Below are 26375 nucleotides of genomic sequence, written 5' to 3'. Positions count from 1 at the left end.
GCAAGTGGACATGGCTATCGAAGAGATTTGAGTAGAAGTCATGGATAATCTTCTCCATTGCCGTTCTGGAGGATGTGATGGATCCATCAGGACGTCGGAGGGCAGTCATCTTGGTCTTATAGTTGGCGAAGGACAGGCGGGCCTTACGAATACTTTTCCCGGCTTCTGCCGCATCTACCAGTACTTCTGCTCTTCTCTCTTTGAGGTCTTCCTTGATCGCATCTCTGCACTGCTTTGCAAGCTCGGACGTTAGCTTGCGGTTGCCTGAGGCATGCGCCAAACCACCCTGGCGAATTAGCTCAAGAGTTTTTGAAGATAGGCGACTTTTTGTGGCTATCTCTCTCTTGGCGTTCCTCGCACATTCATGGAGGTGCTGAACCAGTCGATCGTATTCCTCGTCAATGTTGTCAACAATGGCATCTTCCCATGTTGCCGCAATAGTACCAAAGAGTTCCCAGTTGGTGGTCATTCTGGGAGTTCTCTTTTTGAACTTTGCATCCCTTTCTCCCCGCTCTGTGAAGTAGAATTTTGCACGAAGGAGACGGTGGTCCGATCCCGTTAGAAATTTTGGGACAACAGCGACATCAGTCAGGCAAAACCGTCGATTGAATATTATGTGGTCTATTTTGTTGTGGAATCGTCCACCAGGAGACTCCCATGTCCATCGTTTAGATTCTGCCTTCTGGAACTGTGAGTTACCATGAATTGTCTTGGTCGACATGATGAACTCAGACAGTCTCTCACCCTGTTCGTTCCATTCTAGGCCATGGGTCCCGATGTGAAGTTCTTCAGCTGATCTTCTCGGTCCTATCTTGGCATTAAGATCATCCACAATGATCTTGTAGAAGGTGTGGTCTTCTTTATAGAACTTCTCTAGCTCCATGTAGAACTTCTCAATTTCTCTTTCATCATAATGAGATGTTGGTGCGTAGACAACGAAGATAGAAACTGCAGGCAGTGAGCCACATCTATTCAAATGTAAACGTCCGATTCGGGTTGTTAGGCATTCGAATGAATCAATGCTCTTGGCCAAGTTTGTGTTGACAAGGACACCAACGCCTCCAACACCTCTTTTATCGCATGTTCCGAGGAACAATTCTTCTCCAGTGTCGAAAACGGCATGGTGAGATTCGTGCCTTCTTGTCTCGATCAGACCAATGATGTCGTACTTGATCATTCGCGCTTGTACCATCAGGTCCTCGATGGATGCATCTGATGCTAGCGTACGTGCATTGAAAGTACAGACGATCATTTTTGTTCCATCCATAATGTCATTATAAAGCATGTAAAACTAGTATTCTTAAAGAAACACATACCTAATTATGATAATAAAGGTGTTCAGAACAAATCTCTATAAAATATGTATCATGTATTTTAGTTTGAACTGAGCACAACAAAGGCCTTGCAAACTCACAAGAAACTTTCATCATTCCCTTAACTATATAGGAGAATGAAAATCGGCATCTTATGCAGAATTAGGGCTAATATTATGAACAGTCTTTCTGTCAAAAAAAATTTACTTACATAGCAGAGCAAACACTCAGAACATCTATTCTTTGTCATGTTTATCATTCTCCCTATCTAATGTGAATAAGCCTGTCTCCTTGAAACTCAGGTTCCTATCCCATTCCTTAGCTTCATTTTTGCCTGTTCTTCCTTGGAGCCACTGGGTGTATGTGAGCTCCCCAAGTATAAACTTTTATTTTATGCTTACACATCTGATAATAACTGATGACTTTGTGAAGACACAAGAGATTTAGGAGAAAAATTTCATCTCCCATACCATGCAGAACAACAAATGAACTCAAGGCACAGATTGACAACTAACTCGTGGGGCTAGTGGGATGTGAACGTTTGACATGTAGGTGCTCATAGCCAGCTTTATCAGTCCTGATCCAAACAAGCCAGGGATTTCCCTGAGCACTGGTGGCTGAGGTGGGTTGAACAGAGAAGTGGAAGTACCTTCCTTGCTCTCCAGTTTACAGAGCAACTAGCTAAAGAACTGAAGTATTGTCAGTGAAACACACCCTGGATGTGATCATAGAAGATTAAAAAATACTAAAGAAAAGACTTTAGCACCTCTATGTTCATTGCAGCATTATTTAGAATAGTCAAAAAATTCGGTCACAATTCAAGTGTCCAAGAACAGATGACTGAATGAAGAAATTTTGAAACATACTGACAATGGAATACTCAGTGGCTGTAATATCATGCAATTTGTTGCTATATGGATGGATCTGGATAATACCGTGCTGAGCTCATCAGAAGAGGGACAAAAACATAGAAGAGAGACACACATGTATGAGAGATAAAAAAAACAAAGAAAAGAATATAACAAATATCCAAAAGCAATATAAATTGAGAAATAGTCTTCAGTAGTAAGCTTACCACAGGGAAGAGAAGAGGGGACTAGGATGGGGGAGGAAACACTGAGACAAGAAAAAAAATAGTATTGCTTTACGTTTTTAGAAGAACTTATAAATCCCACATATACTTCTTAATTCAGAAACATGAAACATTAATCACTTTAAATAATTTAATTAGTTCTTACCTGACTATCACTAAGAAATTTACAAGCAAATGCCACTCTATCACGTACTGCAACTTTGTTTTCATACTGAAAAAGAGTTAAAAACAAGGTGTTACTTGTAGATGCTATGACTGTAATTTTCTGCAGGTTGAATTTTAAATATCTAATATGAAATCTTATTGTTAAATGAATTTGTAAGTTGTGTATATAATGACAAAGTCATTGTCTATCTTTTGTTTAGGGAGGCATCTCCCAAAATTATTTCAGATTTTTTAAATTCCAGTTATTTCTCTCCATCAATAAATAAAATATGACCAAATTACTTCTATTCCTCACCATTCTCTACCACTTTCTAAAAGTTTATTTTTTCAAGATGCAACATTTAAAATCTTTAGCTTAACCCAACATCCCCTCAAAAGAATAACAACAAGGGGGTTATAGTGCCGCCAGCAGGTCAATCTGTACCTGTGAGGCCAGTGCATCAGCAACCTGATGGTACTTCAAACTTCCAGATACCGCAAAATTGCCGCTGTGCCTTTGGCCAGACCCCAAAAACTTGGGTCAAAGATTTGCCAAGAAAGTAAACAGCCAAAAGTTAGGTATGTAGGAGACACACCCACAAACCATCTCCAGCTCAGCTATATAATTGGAGGAATGGCCTCTCTGGCTCCTGATCGAATGGCCATGATCCCAGAGACTCAGAAACAAATCTCGAAACCCAATGGCTTTTGACAGAAATGCGTCCGGTCCCTACAGTAGGCTATAGGCGTCGGGCCACCCCAGGTGGGAATAGGTTTCATGCATTGGCCTGTTCCCCCTGGTGTCCCAGTGGCCGTCATCCTCCAGAGGCCACTGGCCAGTCAGGTTTGGGCCCACAGTGATGAGACACATGAGGCCTCACGGGATGGGGGTTGAGCCAACCCTTTCCTCCCCACCCCAACGAGATCCCAAGTCCCCACCCACGAATGGCCTCTGATTCCTGACCAAGCTGCTTAATGGCCATGATCCCACAGACTGAGAAACGAATCTCGGAACCCAACGGCTTTTGGCAGAAATGCATCCGGACCCCACAGTAGGTTACTGTCACCGAGACACCTCAGGGGGGAAAGGATGCTGTCCCTCCACCTGCTCCCTCTTGGCAGCTCGGTGGCCGCCATTCACCAGAAGCCATTGGACAGTCAGGTTTGGGCCCACAGTGACGAGATACGTGGGGCCTCACAGGATGTGGATGGAGCCGGCCCTTTCCTCCCCACCCCAAGGAGACCCCAAGTTGTGGCCCACAAAAGGCCTCTCTGGCTCCCGATCAAGCTGCTTAACAGCCATGATCCCAGAGACTCAGAAACGAATCTCAAAACCCAGCGGCTTTTGGCAGAAATGTGTCTGATCCCTGCAGTAGATTACAAGCATTGGGCCAACCCAGGTGGGAATAGGCTTCGTGCTTTGCCTGTTCCCCCTGGCGGCCTGGTGGCTGTCATCCTCCAGAGGCCACTGGACAATCAGGTTTGGGCACACAGTGATGAGACACATGAGGTCTGACGGGATGGGGGTAGAGCTGGCCCTTTCCTCCCAACCCCAACGAGACCCCGAGTTGTTGCCCACAAATGGCCTCTCTGGCTCCTGATCAGGCTGCTTAACCGCCATGATCCCAGAGACTCAGAAACAAATCTCGGAACCCAGTGGCTTTTGGCAGAAATGTATCCGGACCCCGCAGTAGGTTACTGTTGCTGGGCCACCACAGTGGGGAAAGGGTATTGTCCCTCCGCCTGCTCCCCCTAGTTGGCTCGGTGGCTGCCATCCTCCAAAGGCCACTGGGCATCAGGGTCAGGCCCTCAGAGACAAAACACATGGGGCCTCACGGGATGGGGGTGGAGCCAGCCCTTTCCGCCCTGTCCCAACGAGACCCCGAGTCACTGCCCACAAATGACTTTTCTGGCTCCTGATCAAGCTGCTTAATGATCCCAGAGACTCAGGAACAAATCTCAAAACCCAGCAGGTTTTGGCAGAAATACCTCCAGATTTAAGTGTTGAAATTTCAAACTTTCAGAATCACATCGCCACTACTGCAGTCACGTGACATCATATATTATTCATAACCAGTAATAGAAAACAAATAGTCTACCGTTGCCTTTTCAGTAGATCCGTGTGTTGGGGTAAAATCCCAAATAATATGGTGGATCTGGTGTCAAAATATTGAATGTAATCAAAGTAGAGAGAGAGTAATGTGGAAATCATTTGCCCCACAGGTTGGGGGAGGGTGTGGGAGTTTGTATACTGGGGTTTTTGGTGGTAGAGAATAGGCATGGGTGAAGGTACGGGTGCTTCATTGTATGACCAAGACTTAAACCCAAAAGCTTTGTAACTGCTCTCACGGTGATTAAATAAAATTATAAAAATGGGGGAAAAAAAGAATAACAATAGTAAAAACACCATAAAGTATAGTATAATCTTGGGTATTAATTTAAAGTGCTTAGAAAAGGCAAAATATATAAACTAATTGACTGCCAAAATACATACTAACATTTATAAGAATGTTCATAATTATCAACATATTTTTTAAAATTGACATTTAAAATATTAAAGTGACAGTACACCAGAGAGATGCCTCCAGACCCCAAGCCAAGCTTTCTCATGAAGGGCAATCTGAAGGGGGGTATGTGAGTTCCCCTTCCAGCCCCAATAGAGCCCCAGCAACCAAAAACCTCCAGAACTCAATTGCTGCTATGCTAAAGGCCAATCTCCACAGGCTTGGAAGAGCCTCATCCATAAGTGAATCTGCTGAAATTTGTGACTGAAATCTCCAGACTTGCATGGAGTCAGGAATGAGCAACCTCCCCCACCTCCCCCCACCTCTCTATGCTTCCTGTAGTCTGACAGTTACGCTTAGGATTGTCCCTGGCACCATATAAGCTCCTTAATGGCCATGATCCAGAGACTCACAAATAAATCTCTTGGAAGGGAGGAATATGAGAGGAACATGCAACAGAGATGCATCTAGATCCCAAAGTCACCATCCAGTTAAAACAAAAAAATTTAATTAACCTCAAATGTATCACCATTTTTAAAATTTTTGCAACATCTCATACTCTACACCACTGACGTACCAAGAGTAGCACACCATATTTGATGGGATGTAAAGTAGAAGGCAACCAATCTCTGGGAGGGGAAAATATTTATATATATTATATATATATATATATATATATAAAAGCACACATGGCTTAGCTTTTAACAACACGTTAGTACTCTCTTATACAAGGGCTGACTGGCTCCAGGATCAAACACAACAATCTTCACACAATTTCCTCTAAGGAAAATTTTCTTGATTATTTTTATGGATTATTTATAACAAGCAATACAAACTAAATTATTTAGGTCCTGTTTTGGAAGCACGGTTTAGGGGTTGGGGTGGAAACATTCGAAATATGGTGGTGAGTAGGTGTAATAGTGATGGGATTGGTGTTGGAATATTAAATGTAACATTACTGTGAACAACTTTATAAAAATAAAATTTAAAAAATTATTAAAGAAGTGCTGGACTGGAGATATAGCACAATGGGTAGGGCGTTTGCCTTGCACACAGCTGATCCGGGTTTGATTCCTCCATCCCTCTTGGAAGACCAGCAAGCTACAGAAGAGTATCCTGCCCACAAAGCAGAGCCTGGCAAGTTCCCCATGGCATATTCTAAATGCCAAAAAACAATAACAACAAGTCTCACAATGGAGACGTTACTGGTGTCCGTTCAAGCAAATTGATGAACAAGGGGAGGACAGTGCTACGGTGCTATTAAAGAAGTGCTATAATAGCAAACACGAAAGTAAGTTTTATGCTAGAAAGTTCTCAGTCTAAAAAGAAGCCCCCCAAATACAAAGAAAGTATGGTACTAACATGAAGCTGAAAATACTTTATACTACACATCTATCAATTCATTTTTGCCTTAATGATTCATAAAAGTATTTGACAATGTGATAAAAGTGGTCAAACCCACAGAGAAAACATACCAATGAAAAGAATAATGTAAAATGAAGTAGTTTGCTCTAAGTTATAAAATCACAAAATTTAACTTTCTTACTGGAGAACAGTATTAATTTAAACAAAATATACAGTCACTGTAACAATATCTGATCCTGTTTTAGTTTACTTAAATAAACACATATAGACACACATACTTTACACACACTTCCCTCCTCTCCCCTCCCCTCTGGGTTCTCTTCTCTTTGCTAGGATGATGGTGGGGGATGTTGAACTTGACTTCATACCTGCGAGGTGGGCACTTTTGTTGCTGAGCTTTTTTATTTCAATATAGAATTTGTTCATAATAGCTGGATAGTTCAGTTCTCAAAATGATAAAATCCTACCCCTTCCAAATATGTAAACTGTAATAACAAAACCTTTTTAAAAAGCAGATTCAGTAAGTGAATCAGTGGAGATTTGCTTAAAGCTAATGTTTAAGATACTATAAATAAAATTCATCAAAATATAGCAATATTTATGTAAGACATTTATTTTTTTAAGCATTAGATTTAAAAAAAAAAACCTCCTGTTGTTAAAGTAGAAATTGGAGAATCTCCAATTTAGAAAAAAGTAGTCCTCATGAAACAGAAATTGGCTTACCAAAACTCCATCATAAGATCCTGCTTCACTTGTCAGAAATGCGAACATGACACAGAGATATGGGTTGTTTAACTGTAATCGTAGAGTGCTGCACATTTCCCTCCAAAGGGAATTCTTCTCATCTGTATAACCTGACAAAGCCATCGCTACCACATTGAGATTCAGATCACCTGCATATGAAAACTAGTTAATCAAAGTGGTCAAAAGATTCTATTTCCCATCTATAGTTCTTAAATCACAAACAAATAAAAATTAGAAGGGTGATTTTCACACCCTGAAAAATAAGCCTGCAAGAACAGTTCTGATCCAGATTAGAAACTTCAGCAAAACTAACAAGTAAAAAATTTCATTCTTATGACTTTTGCTCATATTATAAACCCTGTATAAGACTAATACATCTTTTAATTTTCAAGCTCATATTCCAGGCAGGTCAGTAGGTGAAACACTTCCCATCAACATTATTCCCAATTCTATAACAAATAAGTTCATTTGTTCGAGATATTTCAAAACACTAATAGTAAACACTATTCTCGGACTATAATTCTTAAAATGATTGCTCTCCTATTCATATATACACAATTATATTCATATATTGTGTATATTCATATACACACAATCATAAATATACAATTATATATACACACATTTTATATATCATATATATTCCATATATACATTATATATTTATATATATATTTCATACTTAGGTATGATTTATGAGTCTTTTTTGTGGGGGGGGGGGAGTTGTTTGTTTTGGTTTTCAGGTCACAATCAGCTTACTCAGGGTTCACTGCTGGCTCTGAGCTTGGGGATCACTCCACGGTCCAGTGGACCACATGGGACTTGAGACACCACAGCAAGAGCCTTACCCTGTACTATTTCTCTGACCCATTATGAGCATATTTTAAGTACAAGTTTTAAAAGTTTCTATTTCAACATTCTCAATGAAGTAATTTATAAGTAACATATAATTCTATCAAAATTACCAAAAATCTAGCAACACTTAAAAAAAAGCATGTTATCAATCTCTTTTAAGCATAGCTGACTTGCTAACCCACTCAACTCGGTAGCTACCTGACTTTCAAAATAAATACAGGTTCCAAAAAAATTAAGTTCAGACTTAATACTTTTAAAGAAACTTATCTAAAACCGGGACCATATCCAACAGAGTGTGGCCAGCAATGCAGGTCTGATGGTCCTTAGGTTGGAGATGTGGCTCTTCTCTGACCCAAGTGGTGCATGGGGGCAACGAGGCAGGCCAACACCAAGTGGTGTATGCGCGCATGTATTTACACACTGAGTGATGCATGTGTGTGAATTTACTTTTTCTGAAATAAATATTACCTACATTTATTTTAGGAGGTTTATTGTTTTTTTCACAATGATAAGTTTTTACTTTCCAAATAAAATAGCATTTTCCATTTTCTGTTCTAAAGAGACTTGTCTGTTTTGAGCACTTTCAAGTTACTTTGTGCTTGCTTCTTCTGCCTACTATATTAAATTAATTTTTTTAAGTCTTAAAATTAAATAACAACAGCAATAAAGGGATATTTCTTTTGAATCCTTCTAAAAGCAACTTCTTCCCAAATCTAAAAGACTATCTGGCTTTCTTTAGTTTTTAAGCAGGTATTAAAATCACTGGGAAGGCACTTTCCTTTTAAAATTAGTAAAGTGGGGGCCAGAGCAATAGTACAGTGGGTAGTGCGTTTGCCTTGCATACAGCTGACCTGGGTTCTATCCCCAGCATCCCATATGATCCCCCTGGGCATTGCCAGGTGTGATTTCTGAGTGCAAAGCCAAGAGCGACCCTAAGCATCACCAGGTATGGTCCCAAACCAAAAATTAAATTAAATTAAATTAAATTGAAAAATTAGTAAAGGGTTTCAAATCTAACTCCAAATTTTCCAGATACACAAAACAAAAATATTACGCTCTCAGGTTACAGAAAAAACATAAATGACTTTAAATATCAATTATTTCATTCCTTCTTCCCTCTCGGAGAGCCTGGCAAGCTTCCGTGAGTATCTCGCCCCCACGGCAAAGCCTGGCAAGCTCCCCATGACATATTTGATATTCCAAACACAGTAACAACAAGTCTCACGATGGAGATGTTACTGGGCCCCCTCGAGCAAATCGATGAACAACGGGAGGAAACTGCTACAGTGCTACCGTGCAGTGCATAACTACATACCTTCTATTGCACTCTGAAGTAGAAAACATTTAAGTTTGAGCAAAAGTGAAAGAAAAGAGGCCAATATTAGCAAAACAATAGTTTACTTTTAGGAAGTAAATAGTTATATTCATTTTCTTCTCTATGTACAACAAAATTAAAATAGCCTCAAAACTGACAAAGCAAATGAAAATTAAGAGCTCTGAATATTTAAAAATAATACTCCTAAGGTTTTTTTTGTTTTTTAGGTAACACCTAGTGGCACTCAAGATCTACTTCTGGCTCTGCACTCTGGCATCACTCCTGGTGGCTTGGGAACCATGTGGGGTGCTGAAGATTAAAACTGGGAGGGTCAGTTTCAATGCAAGACAAACTCCCTACCCACTGTAATACTGCTCCAGTCTATCTGCTGGTATTTTAAAATTTGATAGATAGATTCATAGGTAGGTATTTTCAAGTAAAATATTCCGGGGGGGGGGGGGAGAGAACTAATTTCTGAATTAGGATTAATTTATCTCAGTATTCTCTTGCAAAATATCAATTTTAACATAATCCACTATTTCTTTTTTAAAAATATTCAACGGAGGGGCTGGAAGGAGAATATAGATCAGGCACTTACTTGCCTTGCAATGTAGCCTAACCTGGTTCAATTTCTCGCCACCAAAAAGTAGCTCCCTGAGTGCTACCAGGAATCATGAGCAGAGTCAGACATAATTTTAAGCACTGCAGGGTGTGCTCCTCCCCTCCAAAAACAAATAGATAAAAAAAATGTAAATGGGAACTAAGTTTCAATCAGCAGACCCAAGTAGATATTTTTAGTTTTTTTTTTTTTTTTTTTTTTTTTTGCTTTTTGGGTCCCACCGCACAGGGGTTACTCCTGGCTCTGCACTCAGGAGTTACTCCTGGCAGTGCTCAGGGGACAATATGGGACACCAGGAATCGAACCCGGGTCGGCCGCGTGCAAGGCAAACGCCCTACCCGCTGTGCTATCTCTCCAACCCTTAAGCATAATTTTTTAAAGAATCTATATTAATCTAACTACAAGTGTCATTCCAAGTTCCATCGAGTCAACTAATAACTTTAAATTTAGAAGTTATAATATAAAGTGCACACAAATTTGCCATAAAAATGCTGCAGACTATAAATGAAACAAACAGAAAATATACAAAAGATGTATATTTGAATGATCTTATAAAAAGAAAATGCACTGAGGGCAAGGGAGGTAGCCCACAGGTCTGGAGCATGTTTTTATGCCTGGGGGAAGACCTAAATTCTACTCTGAGTACCACTAAGTCCTCAAAGCACTGGAGCAGTGACTTCCCCTCCAAAAAAATAAAAACCACCCAAAAACCAACATACTAAACATAAACAATTTAGCCTTCCTTATACTAAAAACACATTTTCTTTTACAGATATAAACCAAGACACTTCAAAAAGGGAAGATGTGCTAATATGCTATTTTTTTAAGAGATAAAGTATACTAATCTTTTTGTAATTACTTAAAAATAGTTATTGAGGGGCTGGGAAGATAGCACAGCAAGTAAGGGCACTTGCATTGCACAGAGCTGACCTGGATTCGATACCTGGCATCCCATTTGGTGCCCAGAGCACCACAAGGAGTAATTCCTGATTGCAGAGCTAGGAGTAACCCTATCTGAATATGAACACAATTGGGGTGTGGCCCATAAACAACAGGCCTAAAATAAATAAGGTAAAGGTAAAGGCCCTCCCGTTGATCGTCGATTTGCTCGAGCGGGCCCAGTAACGTCTCCATTGGAGACTTTGTTGTTACTGTGTCTGGCATATCGAATACTCTCGGTAGCTTGCCGGGCTCTCCGAGAGGGGCGGAGGAATCGAACTCGGGTCGGCCATGTTGGCCGCTTGTAAGGCGAACGCCCTACCCGCTGTGCTATCGCTCAAATAATGATCAAATTTTAAAAATCTAATCCTTTTTCTTTAAAACCGCAAAATGTCAGTATCTCAATCCTACCTTTTTCTGAAGATGCCCCTTCATTCAAGATTTGGATTGCTCGTCGAATATCCAAGTTGAATAATGCCACAGCAGCAGCTCTCTCCCATTCCCCTTCTTGTACAAGGGAATTCAAAAATGGCCCCACATCTGCATCTGTTCCTTTCTTTATCCACCCACAAAGCTGTAAAGCTAAGATTCTCTCATCACTTAAATTCTGAATATCAGTTTGTTTATCAAGCCCACTCCAATTATGTCTGCTGGTTTCCACCATTCCTAAAAAAAGGGAAAAAAACCTTTTATATTAATTGCTTACTACTTTTAAATATATATATATATCTGGAAGAGTTTCACAAGTAACTATAGCAACAACAGATTTAATTTTCAACTTTTCAGTTGTAATCTATGTTGCATAAATACAAAAAATGCCACCTAACACATGTTGCTCAGTAATTTCATCTATTGCAATAAAAGTAGATGCTTGATGAACTAAACTAATTCTGACTAAACTTCTATAACTAATCTAAAATTGGGGATCACTATCCAATTTGCCATGTTCATTCCCTCCACATCTTCCAGCACTAACCTAAATTCCCCTTCAATTGGAACATAGGCTCAAAAAGTGCAAAAGAACCATTTTATTCCTAAGGTATCCCCAGTGTTTGAGATGCCAGGGATAGAACCTGGGTCAGCTGCATGCAGCAGATAGTTGTCCTTTCCTTTTGATTTCTGTCTCTCTATGCCTGCATGTATGTATATACATGAAAAGTTGAGATCCCAAATATTAAAGCACTCTGATAGTCTATAAAACTAAGACAGTAAGAATGCTTCCAAATTTATTTTCTCCTTACTAAATGGGAAATTATATCCTCATTTCTCTTTCACAGGAACTCTAGATAATCCTTGTAGGACTATATAGAGTGTAAAGGTTAAGGTGCTCGCTTTGCATGTAATTCACCCTCATTTGAACCCAGTATGCTCCTCAGTACCCTGGGAGGGAAGCCCTCAGGCACAGGGCCAGAAATAGCCCCCAATACCACAGATGAGGGCCCAAGTTCTCACTTTGCAAATAAATAAAACTGAAATTTTTCCATTACATTACAACCAATATATGTGATTTCAGTGGCAAAATAATTTCACTTAGAAAATTTGGTGTTAAATTCAGCAAACTAAAGACAAAACTCATAGGGTCCATTAACCACAACCCAAAATCATAAACATTTAAAAAAATTTTACCATCAAATGTGGCCAGAGTAATAATACAGTGAGGAGGGCTCTTGACTTACATGCAGCTGACCCAGGTTTGATCCCTGGCACCAAAGATGGTCCCCCAAGCCCCCAAGGAGTGATTCTTGAATAGAGGAAGGAGAAGCCCTGAGCACCGCTGGTTGTGGCCCCCAAAACAAAAGTTATCCCATCAAAATCACCATAACATAGTTATTATATTAACAGAAAGAATTTCCAAAATAATTTGGTTGCTCAACATGTCAAAAAAAACCATTTTCTCAGTAATTTATAGAAATTCTTATTTTTTAGATAATCAGATCAGCAGCAAACGTTTTTAAAAAATAATTTCTCTGTGGGAGGCAAAAAGGTAGGATGCATTGCATGATCCCTTGGTAAGCTTCTCCCTTTGAGTGCAAGTGCTATCTACGGCTACCTTGTGAAACACACCCAATACATCGCATCTGTCAGACCAGCGGTTTGCAACTACCAGTCCACAGATGGAGAAAACAGTTACCAGTCAGCTTGATTATAATTTCTGGTCCATGGACAGTATACAAGGTGTTTATCCACAGGTGTAGATGTTAGAGAATACTGCCCTCAACTCTAGTGTTTGAAAGTGACAAAAAGTAAAAAGAGGTTCACCTTCAATAACCAAACCTTCAATTTCATTTTTCTTTTTGGGTCACACCCGGCGTTATTCAGGGTTTACTACTGGCTCTGCACTCAGGAATTACTCCTGGCGATGCTTGGGAGACCATATGGGATATGGGGGGTCAAACCCAGGTTTTGCCACGTACAGGACAAATGCACTACCCACTGTACTATTGCTCCGGCCCCTTCAATTTGATTTTTGAAAGAAAAAAACTAATAAAACCCAACAAGGATCCTATAAATTATGTAATAAAATACTTCTTAAATACTAGTTCAAGAATAGTAAATACTGCATAAAATACAGCTATAAAGTCAATATCCCTCAAAAAGAATTTTGTATTTAAAAAAACAGTGCACTTAACAATATCTAGCAGACAAGAAATAGTGTTTATACAATTTATACTGAAATAACTAAATGATAATGTGAAGAGTGTCAAGAACACATAAACTATAAACACGCTGCAAAAAATAAAATAGAATTTTCTTACCCAAGGATGATTTCACGATTGACTTAATTCCTGCATAAACCAATGTCCCTTTGTTGCCTGGAGATTTTTGATCCATATCTTCAGTATACTGCTTCATAAGTATTTAAATACATAGGAAATAATAGTGATGAAACATAATAAATTCTTTCAAAGCTAAATTTATTATGATTTGGACAGATTTCCTCCTACAAAACTTGCAAAAGCAGTATTTCCAGTTCGACAATTTTACACAATTTTACGTTGTATTAAATTTAAGGGTTACAAAACTTGTACTTTCCTATAAAACAGCATATTTACAAGACCGACCTTTCAACAAACTTAAAAGATTATTTTTATTTCATTCACCTCATAAAATTCATAAAACAAAGGATATAGTGCAGAGTATACCAGAGTGACTTGAGCTGTGGATCTTCATTTCCAGCTAAAATATGATTCCTCCAGACTTGTTCTGTATCAAGCCCATATCTTGATAAAGCTCTAAGACGCATCTTCGTAGCTATATCTTTATCTAAAGAACTATCATTTTCTTCTTCTGCACATTCATACAAATGACGACCACAAGCCCACATTAAAGATGTAATTGGACTCCAAGCAAGAGATATTCTTTCAAATACAGTGAAATCAGACATTGTTCGATTGGGAGTTACTACTATCATTCGATTTTGACTTGTCGGGTGCCAAGCAAAGGAAGCGATGTAATTGTCACAAGGTTGCACACTTCTTTCAATTATTGTAGGTTCAGTTTCATCCCCAAGGGGAGTGGGTGTGTGTTGCATATCATATAATCTAATAATATTACTATCCCTTGTTAAAGTAGCAAGCAGTCCAGTCCTAGTTGGACACCACGCTACTTTTGTTAAAGGTTTTGGTTGCTCAGTCAAAGTCAAAACTGGTTTCTCAAATTTCCTAAGATCCCATATTGCAACCTGACCTTCATAGAAGGAAGCAACACGATCATGAAAGTATGGGTCTACTGTAACCCCCTGAACAGCTTTTGTATTTACAAACATCTTTTGGCTTGTATTCCGAAGATCAAATATGGCCAGATTACGATGCATACCAGCAAGGAGAAGCTTCTGGTCTCGTGGAAGCCAACAAAGAGAGAGACAAGCATCATTTTGTCCTAATTCATAAAGTGGCTTTGTTACTAGTAATGTTGTTTCAGTTTCACCTGCTGAAAGTCTCACTTTTTCCATTGGAACTATATCAGGGGTATATTTGCTGCAGATATCCCAAATAAGCACTGAAAAATCAGCTCTATGTTTATCTAGACCAGCAGCAAGCCAGTTACTATCCAATGGATTCCATGCTAGAGTATTGCACTGTCGTGCATGCTTTGGAACAAATTCTTTTCCAATTAAATCTTTGAATTTTGAGTTATGATCTTGACCAAGACTTGTAAGTACAACTCGCCCATTTGCTTGTCCAACTGCTAGGAGACATTCAGGATCATAATTGAGATACCAGGCAACACATTTCATATAGGGTGTATCTGAATTGATAGATAGTAATGTAGCTGCAGAGTCTTCAGATAAACGTAAAGATCCAGCTTTGAGTTCTGAATTCACAGTAGATTCCACATGATAAAGGCTTAGTTCTGAATCACAAACAACAAACCTATCAACCTGGTGTGGTGCCCACAATATATCAGGTTTGGTACCGCTCATGTTTATAGATGTACTTGAAGAGTCCGGTTAGGTCCATTCACTGAGAATGTAAAAAAAAAAAAAGTTTAAATGTCAATAACAGTACATGCATGATAAACTATTAATCAGGAAATCATATAGAGACCGGTTTTCAATATCTGTATTTCTTCTAATTGCAAGAATTCAATAGTATCTATTGGGAAGGGAAAAAGAACTTCCTCAAATAAGATGAGCTGGTAGAAATTTGAGTACTTAGTCTCGCTTTGTTTCACATGATCAATTAACTTAATTGCATAGTTACTTAGCTTTAATTTAATCTCAGGGTTAAAATATAAAATAACATCAGTGTGGGTGAGCAAATAAATATCATCCTTTAGAAGGGGATAAAACTTGAAAGGATTATGAGTCATGTTCTTAAGCAGTAATTTAGAGAAGCATCAACCAAAAGAAGTTTCTACAGTGAATCTGGAACCAAGGAACAAGATGGCTAGGGTGACATCTGACCACTGAGCACTTGAAAAGTGGCCTGTGCAAAATTTAAATTTTATTTAACTTACTTTTAAAAAAAATAAATTGGATTGTAAAAAATTACATATTTGGGTTTTTATTAGACACTATAATTTAAAACATCATTTTTAGTGTTTTTAAATTTAATTGAATTACCATGAAATATAGTTACAGATGATTATGTTTCAGTCATACAATGATCAAGTACCCATCCCTCCACCAGTGCCCATTCTCCACCACCAATGTTCCCAGTATCCTCCAGCCCCCCCTCTCCACCTCATCTCCCCTACCCCGGGCCCCCCTGTCTCTGTGGCAGGCACATACCCTCTCACTCTCTTTTTCCTTTGGGGTATTATGGCTTGCAATACAGGTACTAAGCGGCCATCATGTTTTTCTACTTTCAGTACTCACTGCATTCATTTGTGGAATATAAAATAACATATAAAACCTAAGGACAGTAGAGATAAAGGCAAAGAGGATCGCTCTATGATTTGGAAGCCGGCCTCACATGTTAGGGGAAAGGGCAGCTGGCACAAAGAAGGAACCACCAAGTATTTTTATTGTTTTAGGCAAATTGTGTTCTGGCACCAGTCCTACCACTAGTGTCAACTTCCCTCCACCAGTATCTCCACGGTTACCTCCCATTCCCTCCTACCTCCTAACCTGACTCTTTGGGTTTTTTTTCTTTCTAGATCTTTCAGTAGGTTTTTTTTTTAAATTAAATCACTGTGAATTACAAAATTACAAAGATATTTGTGATTGAGTTTCAGACGTATATTGTTCCAACAACAATCCTTTCACCAGTGTCCACTACCCTCCACCAATGTCTCCAGTTTCCCTTCCACTCCCCAACCTGCCTCAGTGGCTCGCACTTTTTCCCTCCCTCACTGTCCTGTTGTTCTTCCCATACCTAACTTATCTCCCTCACCTCTACCACAGTGCCAAGCTTCCCACTGAAGACCAGTTCTCCTGCTCTGCATTTCTATTGCCATTGGGTATTTGATATTCCCCTATGAGGTTTCTTTATATCCCATGTATGAGAGATCATGCTGAGCCTATTCCTCTCCCTCTGCCTGATTTCATTCGACATGATACTCTTCAGATCCATCCACACTGCAGCAAATTGCATAACTTTATCTTTTCTTAACACTAAGTAGTGTTGCATTGTGTATATGTACCATAGTTCATCCAGTCGTATGTTCGTGGGCATTTGGGTTGTTTCCACATTTTGACTATTGTACATAGTGCTACAATAAACATAGGAGTGCAGATGTCTTCTATGATGTGTGCTTTGGGGCCCATGGGCAATATTTTATTTCCCAGGAGTGGAATTGCTGGGTCATATGGAAGTTCAATTCCTAGCATTATAAGGAATGTCAGTCTTCCCAAACAGCTGGACAGTGAACATTCCCAGCAGCACTGAATGAGGGTCCCTATATCCCCACATCCTCACCAACACTGGTGGTGATCTTTTTAATGAGTGCCATCAAATGCGATCAAATTTGGTGGTGTGAGGTGGTATCTCTTGTTCTGCTTTGCATTTCCAACAGCAGTAATATAGAGCATTTTTTCATATGCTTTTGGCCATCTGTATTTCTTCTTTGAAGAAGTTCCTGTTCATGTCTTCTTCCCAATTATCTAATAGATTTTTTTTTCTTGTAGAGTTCTACCAATGCTTTATATACCTTGGATGTTAATATTAGCCCTCTGTCAGATGAGTGGTCGGTAAATAAATTCTCCCAGGTGTGAGCTGTCATTGCATTCCGGTCATTTCTTTTGAGATGCAGAAGCTTATTAGTTTAATGTGGTTCCATTTGTTTATCTCTGCTTCTGCTTGCTTGGTAAGTGGCACTTCACCCTTAAGGATGCCTCAAGCTTCAATGTTAATGCAAATAAATGCCACATGTGGCTAACATAAGGCAGATTTAAAGTACAGTGCTATTAGTAAGACAGCAGCTTTTCTCAACTTTCAAAAATAAGTTTACATAACAAAATAAACACTGGAACATATTAAGCAGAATTGAGTTTAAATCCTAGCTCTGACATATTAAATTATGACTTTGTTGTTTTGGGAGTCCTTTTATTTTGTCACCTATGTTGTTTTGGGTGCTCTTTAATTTTGTCATTTTGTCAACATAAGAGTCGGTTTAGCTATGTTTTCAAAAACTTACCATCTTTCATGTACCACTTGTGTCAGTATTCTTATATAAACTGGGTCATTTTTCAATCCTAGTTCCTTTAAATTTCCTAAAGCATATAAATCATGAATCAACATGCTAATTATTACTAATATACACTATTTTTAATATACACTAAAAAGATAATATGCTTGATCATGTTCTACCTAAAATTATCCTATTTGTGATCACTGGTACATACCTCTCACTTTGGGAAACTGAATTAAATGTTCACTTAGAGGTCTGTATCTAATTTTATAAAATCTGAATACTGAAATAAAATTCTTGAAAAGATATTCTAGCAAATTAAGCACTAAAATAGGTATCTTAGAAATGAATAATAAAGGCTACCTACAACAAATTCCAACCAAGTGTCTGTTTATAAACAAATCTGCCTAAAGAATGCAGTCTACATTAAAAATGAATGAAGGAAAAAAAATGAAGTATTTAAAATTTTTATGACAAATGGTGTGTGCATAACCATGTTGTCAGTTCTGTGACTGACTGTGAATCAATGGTTCTTCATTCTATAACCCCTATCCCAATACAAAGCCTGACAAAGGCTCTTAGTGTATACTAAATAAATCCAAATCAAACATTTTTTCCTTTACTCTGATTTATTTTTAAGGTTATTCTTTTGGGAGAGTGTGTGTGGGGGGGGGAGGGGGTCATGCAGTGATACTCAGGGGTTACTCCTGGCTCTGAACTCAAAGATTACTGGTAGTGGTTCTTTGGTGACTATAAGGGATGATGCCAGGGATTAAACCTTGATCAACTGTATGCAAGACAAGTACCCTACCAGCTGTACTATTTCTCCAACCAGTTTCAGTTTTGGTGGGATTATTTTTACTTACTTTTTTTGTTAACTTTTTTGTTTAGTTTCAGTTATCAGTCTAGAATTATCAGTCTAGAATTTCATAAAATCAAAAAGTTTTGATGACAGGGAAAAACATTTAAAAATTATGATGCTGACTTTTTAAACGTCTGTTAACAGTTCTAAAGTCTAAAACCAATCATTTCAATTATAATCTTACTAGCAGCCTTAAAGTCTTCATTTTCTTGCCACTGTCAATTTGCCTTTCTCCAATTCTAGATCAACCGAATTACTGTCTCCTTCTATTCAAGATGCCAAGTCTTATACTACTGTAAACTGATTCTCATAAATTAAAGTCTACAAAGTTAGGTCCTATAATGCTAGCTCGGAAATTCATATATTATCTAATCCCTTCTTTAAAATCCTCTAATAGTTTCCAACTGCTGTTAGTAGTCTTCCAAACCTTTAATTTAATCTATAAAATCCTAAAATGCTTCACCCTCTAACTACTACTTAAGCATCAAGGCACATCATTCTCCTTACAAATTAAATCCCAGCTACACTACACTTCTTTTCAGCTCTTAGAAAATACCATTAACCTCATCAAGTCTTTGCAAAATGTTTGCAAACATTCTTTCCTCTCTTCTTGGCCAATTTAATAATTGTTCAACTTGGACATCAACCATCCTCTATCCTTTACCCACCCTAGATAAGGTTACCTGTGTATGTACTTTTTTGGAAGGTTCTCAAAGAGTGCTCAGGAGATACATCATCCCCACCTATGATACTCCACAATCTGGATCATAAGTTCAGTGCAAAGGCCTAAGGGTGTGATGCTGCTTTGGCATTATGGTGCTAAGAATACCCAGGCACTTCAGTGATTTGAAGGCCTCTAGGGCCACAACCACACTATATGGTGCCAGAAACTGAACCTGTGTAGGACTCATGTACCCTAACCACTGTACCATCCCCTGGCCCTGTATATATACTCTTGAACAGTATTCCTTCCTTTTAAATAACCTTCGCTGTCTCCCTTATTAAATTCTAAGTTGCAAAAGAGCTTTTCATGTGTACCTTTAGTACCCAGAACTGGGCCAAGCTATTGGATAGCTAATATTTGTTCAAAGAATGCATTCAACTCTTCTTCTGGCAATCCTCACAGTACTATCTTCAAGTTTTGCTAATCTCATCATGCTTCCAAGTCCACAACCCTTCATAGGAGAGGTGGCTTCAGCCAAAAACACAAGTTCCAAAAATGGGTGAGAGCCCAGGAAACTGGACAGAGAGAGGGCTAGTAGGGCTCGCCTTGCACATCACTGACCTGGATTCATTTCCTGGTACCTCATATATAGGCTCCTGGGGAGTACAACCTGAGCCAGGTGTGACCCAAAAACAAACAAAAAAGGCTGGGCCTAAAGGCAGCTACTAATATAGGTAGCACTGTAGCACTGTAGTACTGTCCTGTTGTTCATCGATTTGCTCGAGCGGGCCCAGTCACATCTCCATTGTGAGACTCCACATAAAAAAATATTTGTCTCTGGCTAAAAGGGTTATGAGTAGAAATAGTTTTAGAAGCCCTGCTCTAATTAGTACTTTCATTTATTCTGTAAATATTTATTGGGAATCTTCTGTTTTCTAGATCCTCTTGAAAATACAGGGAACACAGTACTGAATAGAAAAACTTAAGATCCTGTTTGCCATGTACTGAATTGGATACTCCCCAGATTTATATGCTTAAGTCCTACTCCTCCATGGGACTACACTGGGAAAAGAGCATTTTGTTTGCTAGTTGGTTTTGGGAACACACCCAACACAGGTTAAATCTTGGCCGTGCACTCAGGAATCACTATTGGCAGGCTGGGGAAGCTATGTGAGATGCAGGGGTTACCCAGGAGATAGGGCATTTTTAAGAAATAAATGAGATCATAAAAGTGAAGTCCTTATCTGAATTAACAACTTTTTAAAAAGAGAGTAGAACTCTCTATCCATTAGTCAGAACACAGCAAAGTAGCAACTGTCTGCAAGACAGGAGGGAGTTTGAGTCCACCCAAGAGAAAGATAGCACCGGTACCTTGATTTCAACTTCTAGTCAACAGAACTGAAAAAATAGATTCGTATTGTTAGTGACAGGGTTTTCAATCACCAGTCCCAGAATCAGTACTAGTCCACAAGTATAAAAAGTTTTAAAAACACTGGTGTACACCACCTTGTATATGGCATTTTATAATTGCAATCTATGCTAATATTGATAGTCTAACAGAGAGTCTACATTGTTGTGCTAAAATAATGTACAATCTTGTAAAGAATTTAAGAACAAAGATGAAAAACAAAATCCTCATACAATAAAAACAGCGAAGACAAAGAAAAAGAACAGATACTGCCATGCAGATATTCATACTCGCACCCCTAACCCTCACAGGCTAAATTTCTTTGTTGTTGTTTTAGCCATGTCCTGTGGTGCTCTCAGGCCTTTTTCCTGGTACTGCAATCAGGGTTCACTCCAGGTGTGGGGCCAGGGGGTAGGGAGTGGGAGGGGACAGTAGGGGGATGACAACAGGGCCATATGCCAATGCCCTTCAGGCTGTACTATTATTCCAGCCCCCAGGGTAAATTTCTTCTTAGAGATATCTTAAGATACAGTCCATTGGTACCTGAAGGATACCATAGTAGGTAGGGCATTTGCCTTGCACGCTGCTGACTCAGGTTCAATCCCTGTCATCCCATACGGTCCTGTGAGTGTCACCAGGAGTAATCCTGAGTGCAAAACAAGGAGTAACCCCTGAGCATTGCCAGATGTGACACAAAAAGCAAATAAAAAAATTAGTCCATCTGCATACCTCACTGAAAGATTAATATAGGCGCCACCTTTTAATCTAGACTTCTGGCCCATATTTATTTATAGTCATGATCGGTGCTAATAAGATTTTGTGCCACATGGAAAAATTCATATTAAAGACCATAAATAACAGCTGTAATTTTTAAAACTATTTTATTCACAACTGAAAATGGAAAATCATCAGGTTTCTTAAAATATTATGCATTTAAAATACATCAACATCCACAAAAATCTGATCTCACTAATTCATACAGAAGTTTAGAAGTTGAATTAAATAGACTAGTTGAGTTAAAATAGTCTATTTAAATAGTTAAATAGACTTTTCTTACTCAATGCAACAATAAAGTGAAGATCAGATGTGTTGGTTCTTGTCAAATACTTCTAAACTCCAATCAAGATTATTGCAAAGAGAAAGGATCAACTATGTGATAATAAAAGGTTAAGTGCAAAACTAAAATGGAGACACTGAAACTAAAATAGGGTCATTCCCAATGTTGTTAGGGGAACTAGAGCCTAAGGATCTACATCTGAGGATTAAAATTGGCCCTAGAGTATAAGGAGGAAAAGGAAAGAAATAGTGAAGGAGAAAGTAAGAAAAGAGATAAAAAGCAACAGGAACAGGGGTCAAGAAGACTCAGGTACATTAGTGGTGTTAAAGAATGAGAGATTTAAAACATCTCCCTACCAGAATCAACTGAAATACAAGAGCCAAACTGTGGCGTATTCGATATGCCAAACTTTAATAACCAACTTTGGGTAGGGGTGGTAGGAGAGAGAATCTGGGAACACTGATGGAGAGAAGCTGACACTGGTGGCAGATTGGTGATGAAACATTTTATGTCAAAAATCCAACTACGAATAACTTCTTAACTCATAGTGCTTTAATAAAATTTTGTAAAAATCCAATGTATTACAAATATCAAGGCATTGACAGGGCATTAACTGAAAACCCAAGTCCTTCAAAACAACAGAATGTGAATTAACAAGTCACATACCATAAAGCCTAATCCTAAGAGTGTATCTATATCCACCCTATGAATAATTACACTTCTTTACATGAACCCATATGCTCACAGCAGCATTATTCAAAATGGCCAAAGCATGAAATTAGTCCAAGTGGGTAGGACATTTGCCTTGCACGCGGCCGACCCGGGTTCGATTCCTCCGTTCCTCTCGGAGAACCTGCCAAGCTACCGAGAATATCCCGCCCGCACAGCAGAGCCTGGCAAGCTACCTGTGGCGTATTCGATATGCCAAAAACAGTAACAGCAAGTCTCACAATGGAGATGTTACTGGTGCCCACTCGAGCAAATCATTTGAGTATCACAAATAAACAACAATGGGAGGACAGTGCTACAGGGCAGTGCAGTACCCAAACACAGCTGAATAAAGAAATGAACTTAAGAGACTACTATTCCTCTATTTTAAAATATGAAATGATGTCTTCAGTGACAACATGGTTGGAACATAAAGTGACTATACTAAGTCAAACAGTTGAGGAAGTGAAACACAATTACTAAAGGGTTTAACTCAAGTGGCATACGAATAACCAAAGGAAGCAACTGGCAGAATACAACAAAAATAACATTCTGAAAAATGTGGCGGTTACTCAAGAGAAAGAAGAGGAGGTAGCAAGAATAGGAGAGAGGTTATATGGATAGTGATAACACTAAAACTTTGAAGTGGGGGCAATGAGACATTTACAAAGAAGAGGAGTGTACTCCTAAAGTTTCCTAAAGTTTAAAGTATTTTAAACCAATGGTAAATCAATAAAATTTTGGTTAATTTTGATGAGAAATGAGCACTTGTTAAACTTCAAGGTGTGAATCTGAATCTAAATGTAAATTAATTATTGCTTATCCCATCCATTTCACCCCCAGTTTTCAAATCTCTTTTTAAAATTTTGTTTTTGGGTCACACCTGGCAGTGCTCAGCGCTTACCCTGGTTGCCAAGGAACTACAGTAAAGGGAACTACAGCTGGGGATTCAACTGGGGTCACCTGTGCAAGGCAAATACCTTAACCCCTGTATCTACTCTCCAGCCTCTAACAAAAGTATTTTTTCACAATTCAGATGGATACTGAATCGTAAAATGAATCACTAGTTATATGGTGGTAAGTTAAAAAACAAAGAAAAGAGACCTCTAAGTACTTACTGGGTGGACTTGACAGATTCCTTAAGATGAGAAAGTTAAAAATAAAACCTATCTCATCTCACTAAATTGTGATACTCAAATGAATTTTTTACACCCAGCTGAAAGGTTAACATCTCTGCTACTCCCCCTGAACCCCTGAGCAGCTAGGAAGGTAAATGTTTTCCAGTGCTAAAGAGACTGAAAAGCTGGGAGCGAAATGGGTAAGATAAGCAATAATTAGTTTACATTCAGATCCTCACAAGTGTTCATTTCCCATCAAAGGTTTTTGAGTTGACTCTGTACTCCTCCCCAGAATACCTATCAACAGAATTGTCCAAAAACAGCCATAGGTGCCAATGTATTGAAAAGTCAGCAACCACACTAAGGAAGAAAGAAAAATGAAAAAAAGTTTTTACAATACACTTTATTTAACCCAATGTGAAAACAATATGACCATAAGCAATCGAATAAGATTAATGAACACTTCGACTTTGGGGAACAAGCCTGGAAACTCAATGTGTACTTTACCCCTAAAGCACAGGGCATTCACGTTCCGGGGCTGAAAACAAAGTGTGTATATAGCCAATAACCCCTTCCCATCCTTCTTCAATATCTTCCACTTGTCTTCCCTCGACAAACAACAACAGCAGCTTCAAGAAACTTCCACCATCACCGTCTTCCAGGAGATGGAACTGAATAGATCCACATTTTCCATCAAATAAATGCTATACAGACGTCAGGCCTGCAAAATGCAGTCATTGGCTAGGCAACTGAGCAAAGGGCCCTCGTGGACTAGGTGAGAGGCTGGAAACGTCCTAGGAGGAATTTTTCATTTCTCTCATTTGCAAAGAACAGAGTGGTCGCCAGCAAAGCTCTCTTTCACGCCCTCTCTGAAGTACGCACTCGGGGCACGACTAGAACAAGACAAGTTGCTATTCCCGGGAAACCTGGAATCTGAGAGCAACTCCCACGCTCAGCACAGGCGGGGCTGCGCCTCCAGTTCAAGGAGAGGCCCCGGTTCCGCACAGACCCACTCGGGCGCGGGCTGTGGCAAGGCCCCGTGGCCCCTGAGGCAGTAGCAAGGCGCCTCCACGCTGCTCCTGAGCGCCCGCCGAGGCCCGGGCGTTCGCTCCGCGCGGTTACCCCGCAGAGCTGAACGCGACTCCCCTCACGCCGCGCCTCGGCTCGGCGGAGGCCCGCAGGCCGGTCCCTGGGGCTCGGGGCTCTCAACCGAGCTTTCCCCAGGCACTGGCGGCAACCCCGGCGAGCCTCCCAGGCAGGGGAGTGAAGACGCAGACCCGGCCTCACTCAATCACTCACTCACTCACCCACCTCGGGCGGCAGCGTGGACGCCGCACAGACGCTTCCGGTCTCAGCGGCCGCCCCTCCCCGCCGCGGGAGCCGGACTCGGGCAAGATGGCGGCCACGACGGTGCGGTCAGTGACCCGGTCTACTGGGCGGGGTCCACGACCCCACCGCCGCCGCGCCAGCGGGGTCCAGACCTCGTCTCGGCCTCGTGAAAGGAGTTCCGCTAGTCCCGCCTCCCCGGGCCCGCGAGTGGCTCCGCCCCCCAGAGGCGGGGCCAAACGCCCCGGAGGCCCCACCCTTTTCGGAGCGCTCTAGGCCACTCCTGTGGCCCAGATCGTGGTCCCGCCCTTGGCCCCGCCCACACACACCCCTTGGTCCCGCCCCTTAGCCCGGCCTCTAGCCCCCGCCAGTGCGATCCCGCGTACTGATACAGGCCGGGATGCTTTTGTTTGCGTTTAATCTTGATTGCTTATTTGATATCCCAAACTGGGAGATTGGATTGAACTCAAAATTGAGCCAGCTGTGATTCAGGCAGGAAATAATGAGCAGCATACTTTGTTAGGAGTAAAAAAACCACAAGTGGGGGCCCTCACACTTTTTAGGGGGTCAAGAAGACTTCCACTAGGCAAAGATAAGGACGATGAGATTGAGGTTAGCTAGGAAAACAAAGGCCTTGGGAAAAATCTTTCTGGGCGCAGCCAAAGGGTAAGTGCAGGTCAGCAGGGAGGGCAAACCGTGGAGAATGGATGAAGTGTGGGTGGATGAACAGAGGAAATAGGGAGAGAAAAAATGTATCCCGACGGCTTTTTGTTCAGATACACCATAGTGAAGTCCTGGAAGATGCTAAACCTAGATAAGGGCTGATCAGTTTTTCTGCAACAAAGAGGGAAGGGATAAGACAAGTACTTGAAAGAAATATGATGGTAACCCAAATTACCTAAGATATGGAAGGTGCAGATGGAGAGAATGTGTGACAGGGGGTGGGGGGAGGTATCTAAAAGGTGATATGAACAAAGCTTGATGACAGGCTGAGTGAAGGTAAGAGAAGTATGGAAGTTTCTGGTTTCCATGATTGAGTGACTAGTGCTGAAGTTGATGTTACAAAGCTTTTTTTTCGCGTCTGATATTCTTGGTTTGCCTATTCAAACTTGAAAGTAAGTGGAATTTAGTCCTCAAGGTCTTCCAGACTATTCCTGGCACTGTGCTTTGAAGTGGCCCCCAGTGTGCTGGAAGACCATAAGTAGTGGCAGTGTTGGGATCTAATTGGATTTGGCAGCATGCAAGGCAAACACCTTATTCCATGGAC

The 26375-nt window shown here is 40.1% G+C and overlaps 1 protein-coding gene across 1 annotated transcript in view; it reads right to left on the bottom strand.

The window, feature by feature from the left end:
• Window positions 1-25313, bottom strand: part of MIOS (meiosis regulator for oocyte development) — a 42109-nt gene extending 16796 nt beyond the window's left edge. Inside the window, exons 1-6 of the mRNA XM_056118493.1 lie at window positions 25086-25313; window positions 14021-15354; window positions 13648-13746; window positions 11303-11557; window positions 7143-7312; window positions 2552-2617 (exon numbers count right to left, since the gene is read on the bottom strand). Coding sequence (XP_055974468.1) covers window positions 2552-2617; window positions 7143-7312; window positions 11303-11557; window positions 13648-13746; window positions 14021-15314 — 1884 coding nt within the window. The 5' untranslated portion in view covers window positions 15315-15354; window positions 25086-25313. The remainder of the gene's footprint in view (window positions 1-2551; window positions 2618-7142; window positions 7313-11302; window positions 11558-13647; window positions 13747-14020; window positions 15355-25085) is intronic.
• Window positions 25314-26375: the final 1062 nt, after the last annotated feature.

This window comes from Sorex fumeus, unplaced genomic scaffold, assembly GCF_029834395.1.
Source record: "Sorex fumeus unplaced genomic scaffold, SorFum_2.1 ptg000037l, whole genome shotgun sequence".
NCBI lineage: Eukaryota > Metazoa > Chordata > Mammalia > Eulipotyphla > Soricidae > Sorex > Sorex fumeus.
Note: the sequence above shows the minus strand (reverse complement) of the source record. Positions and strands in the feature narration are given on the sequence as shown.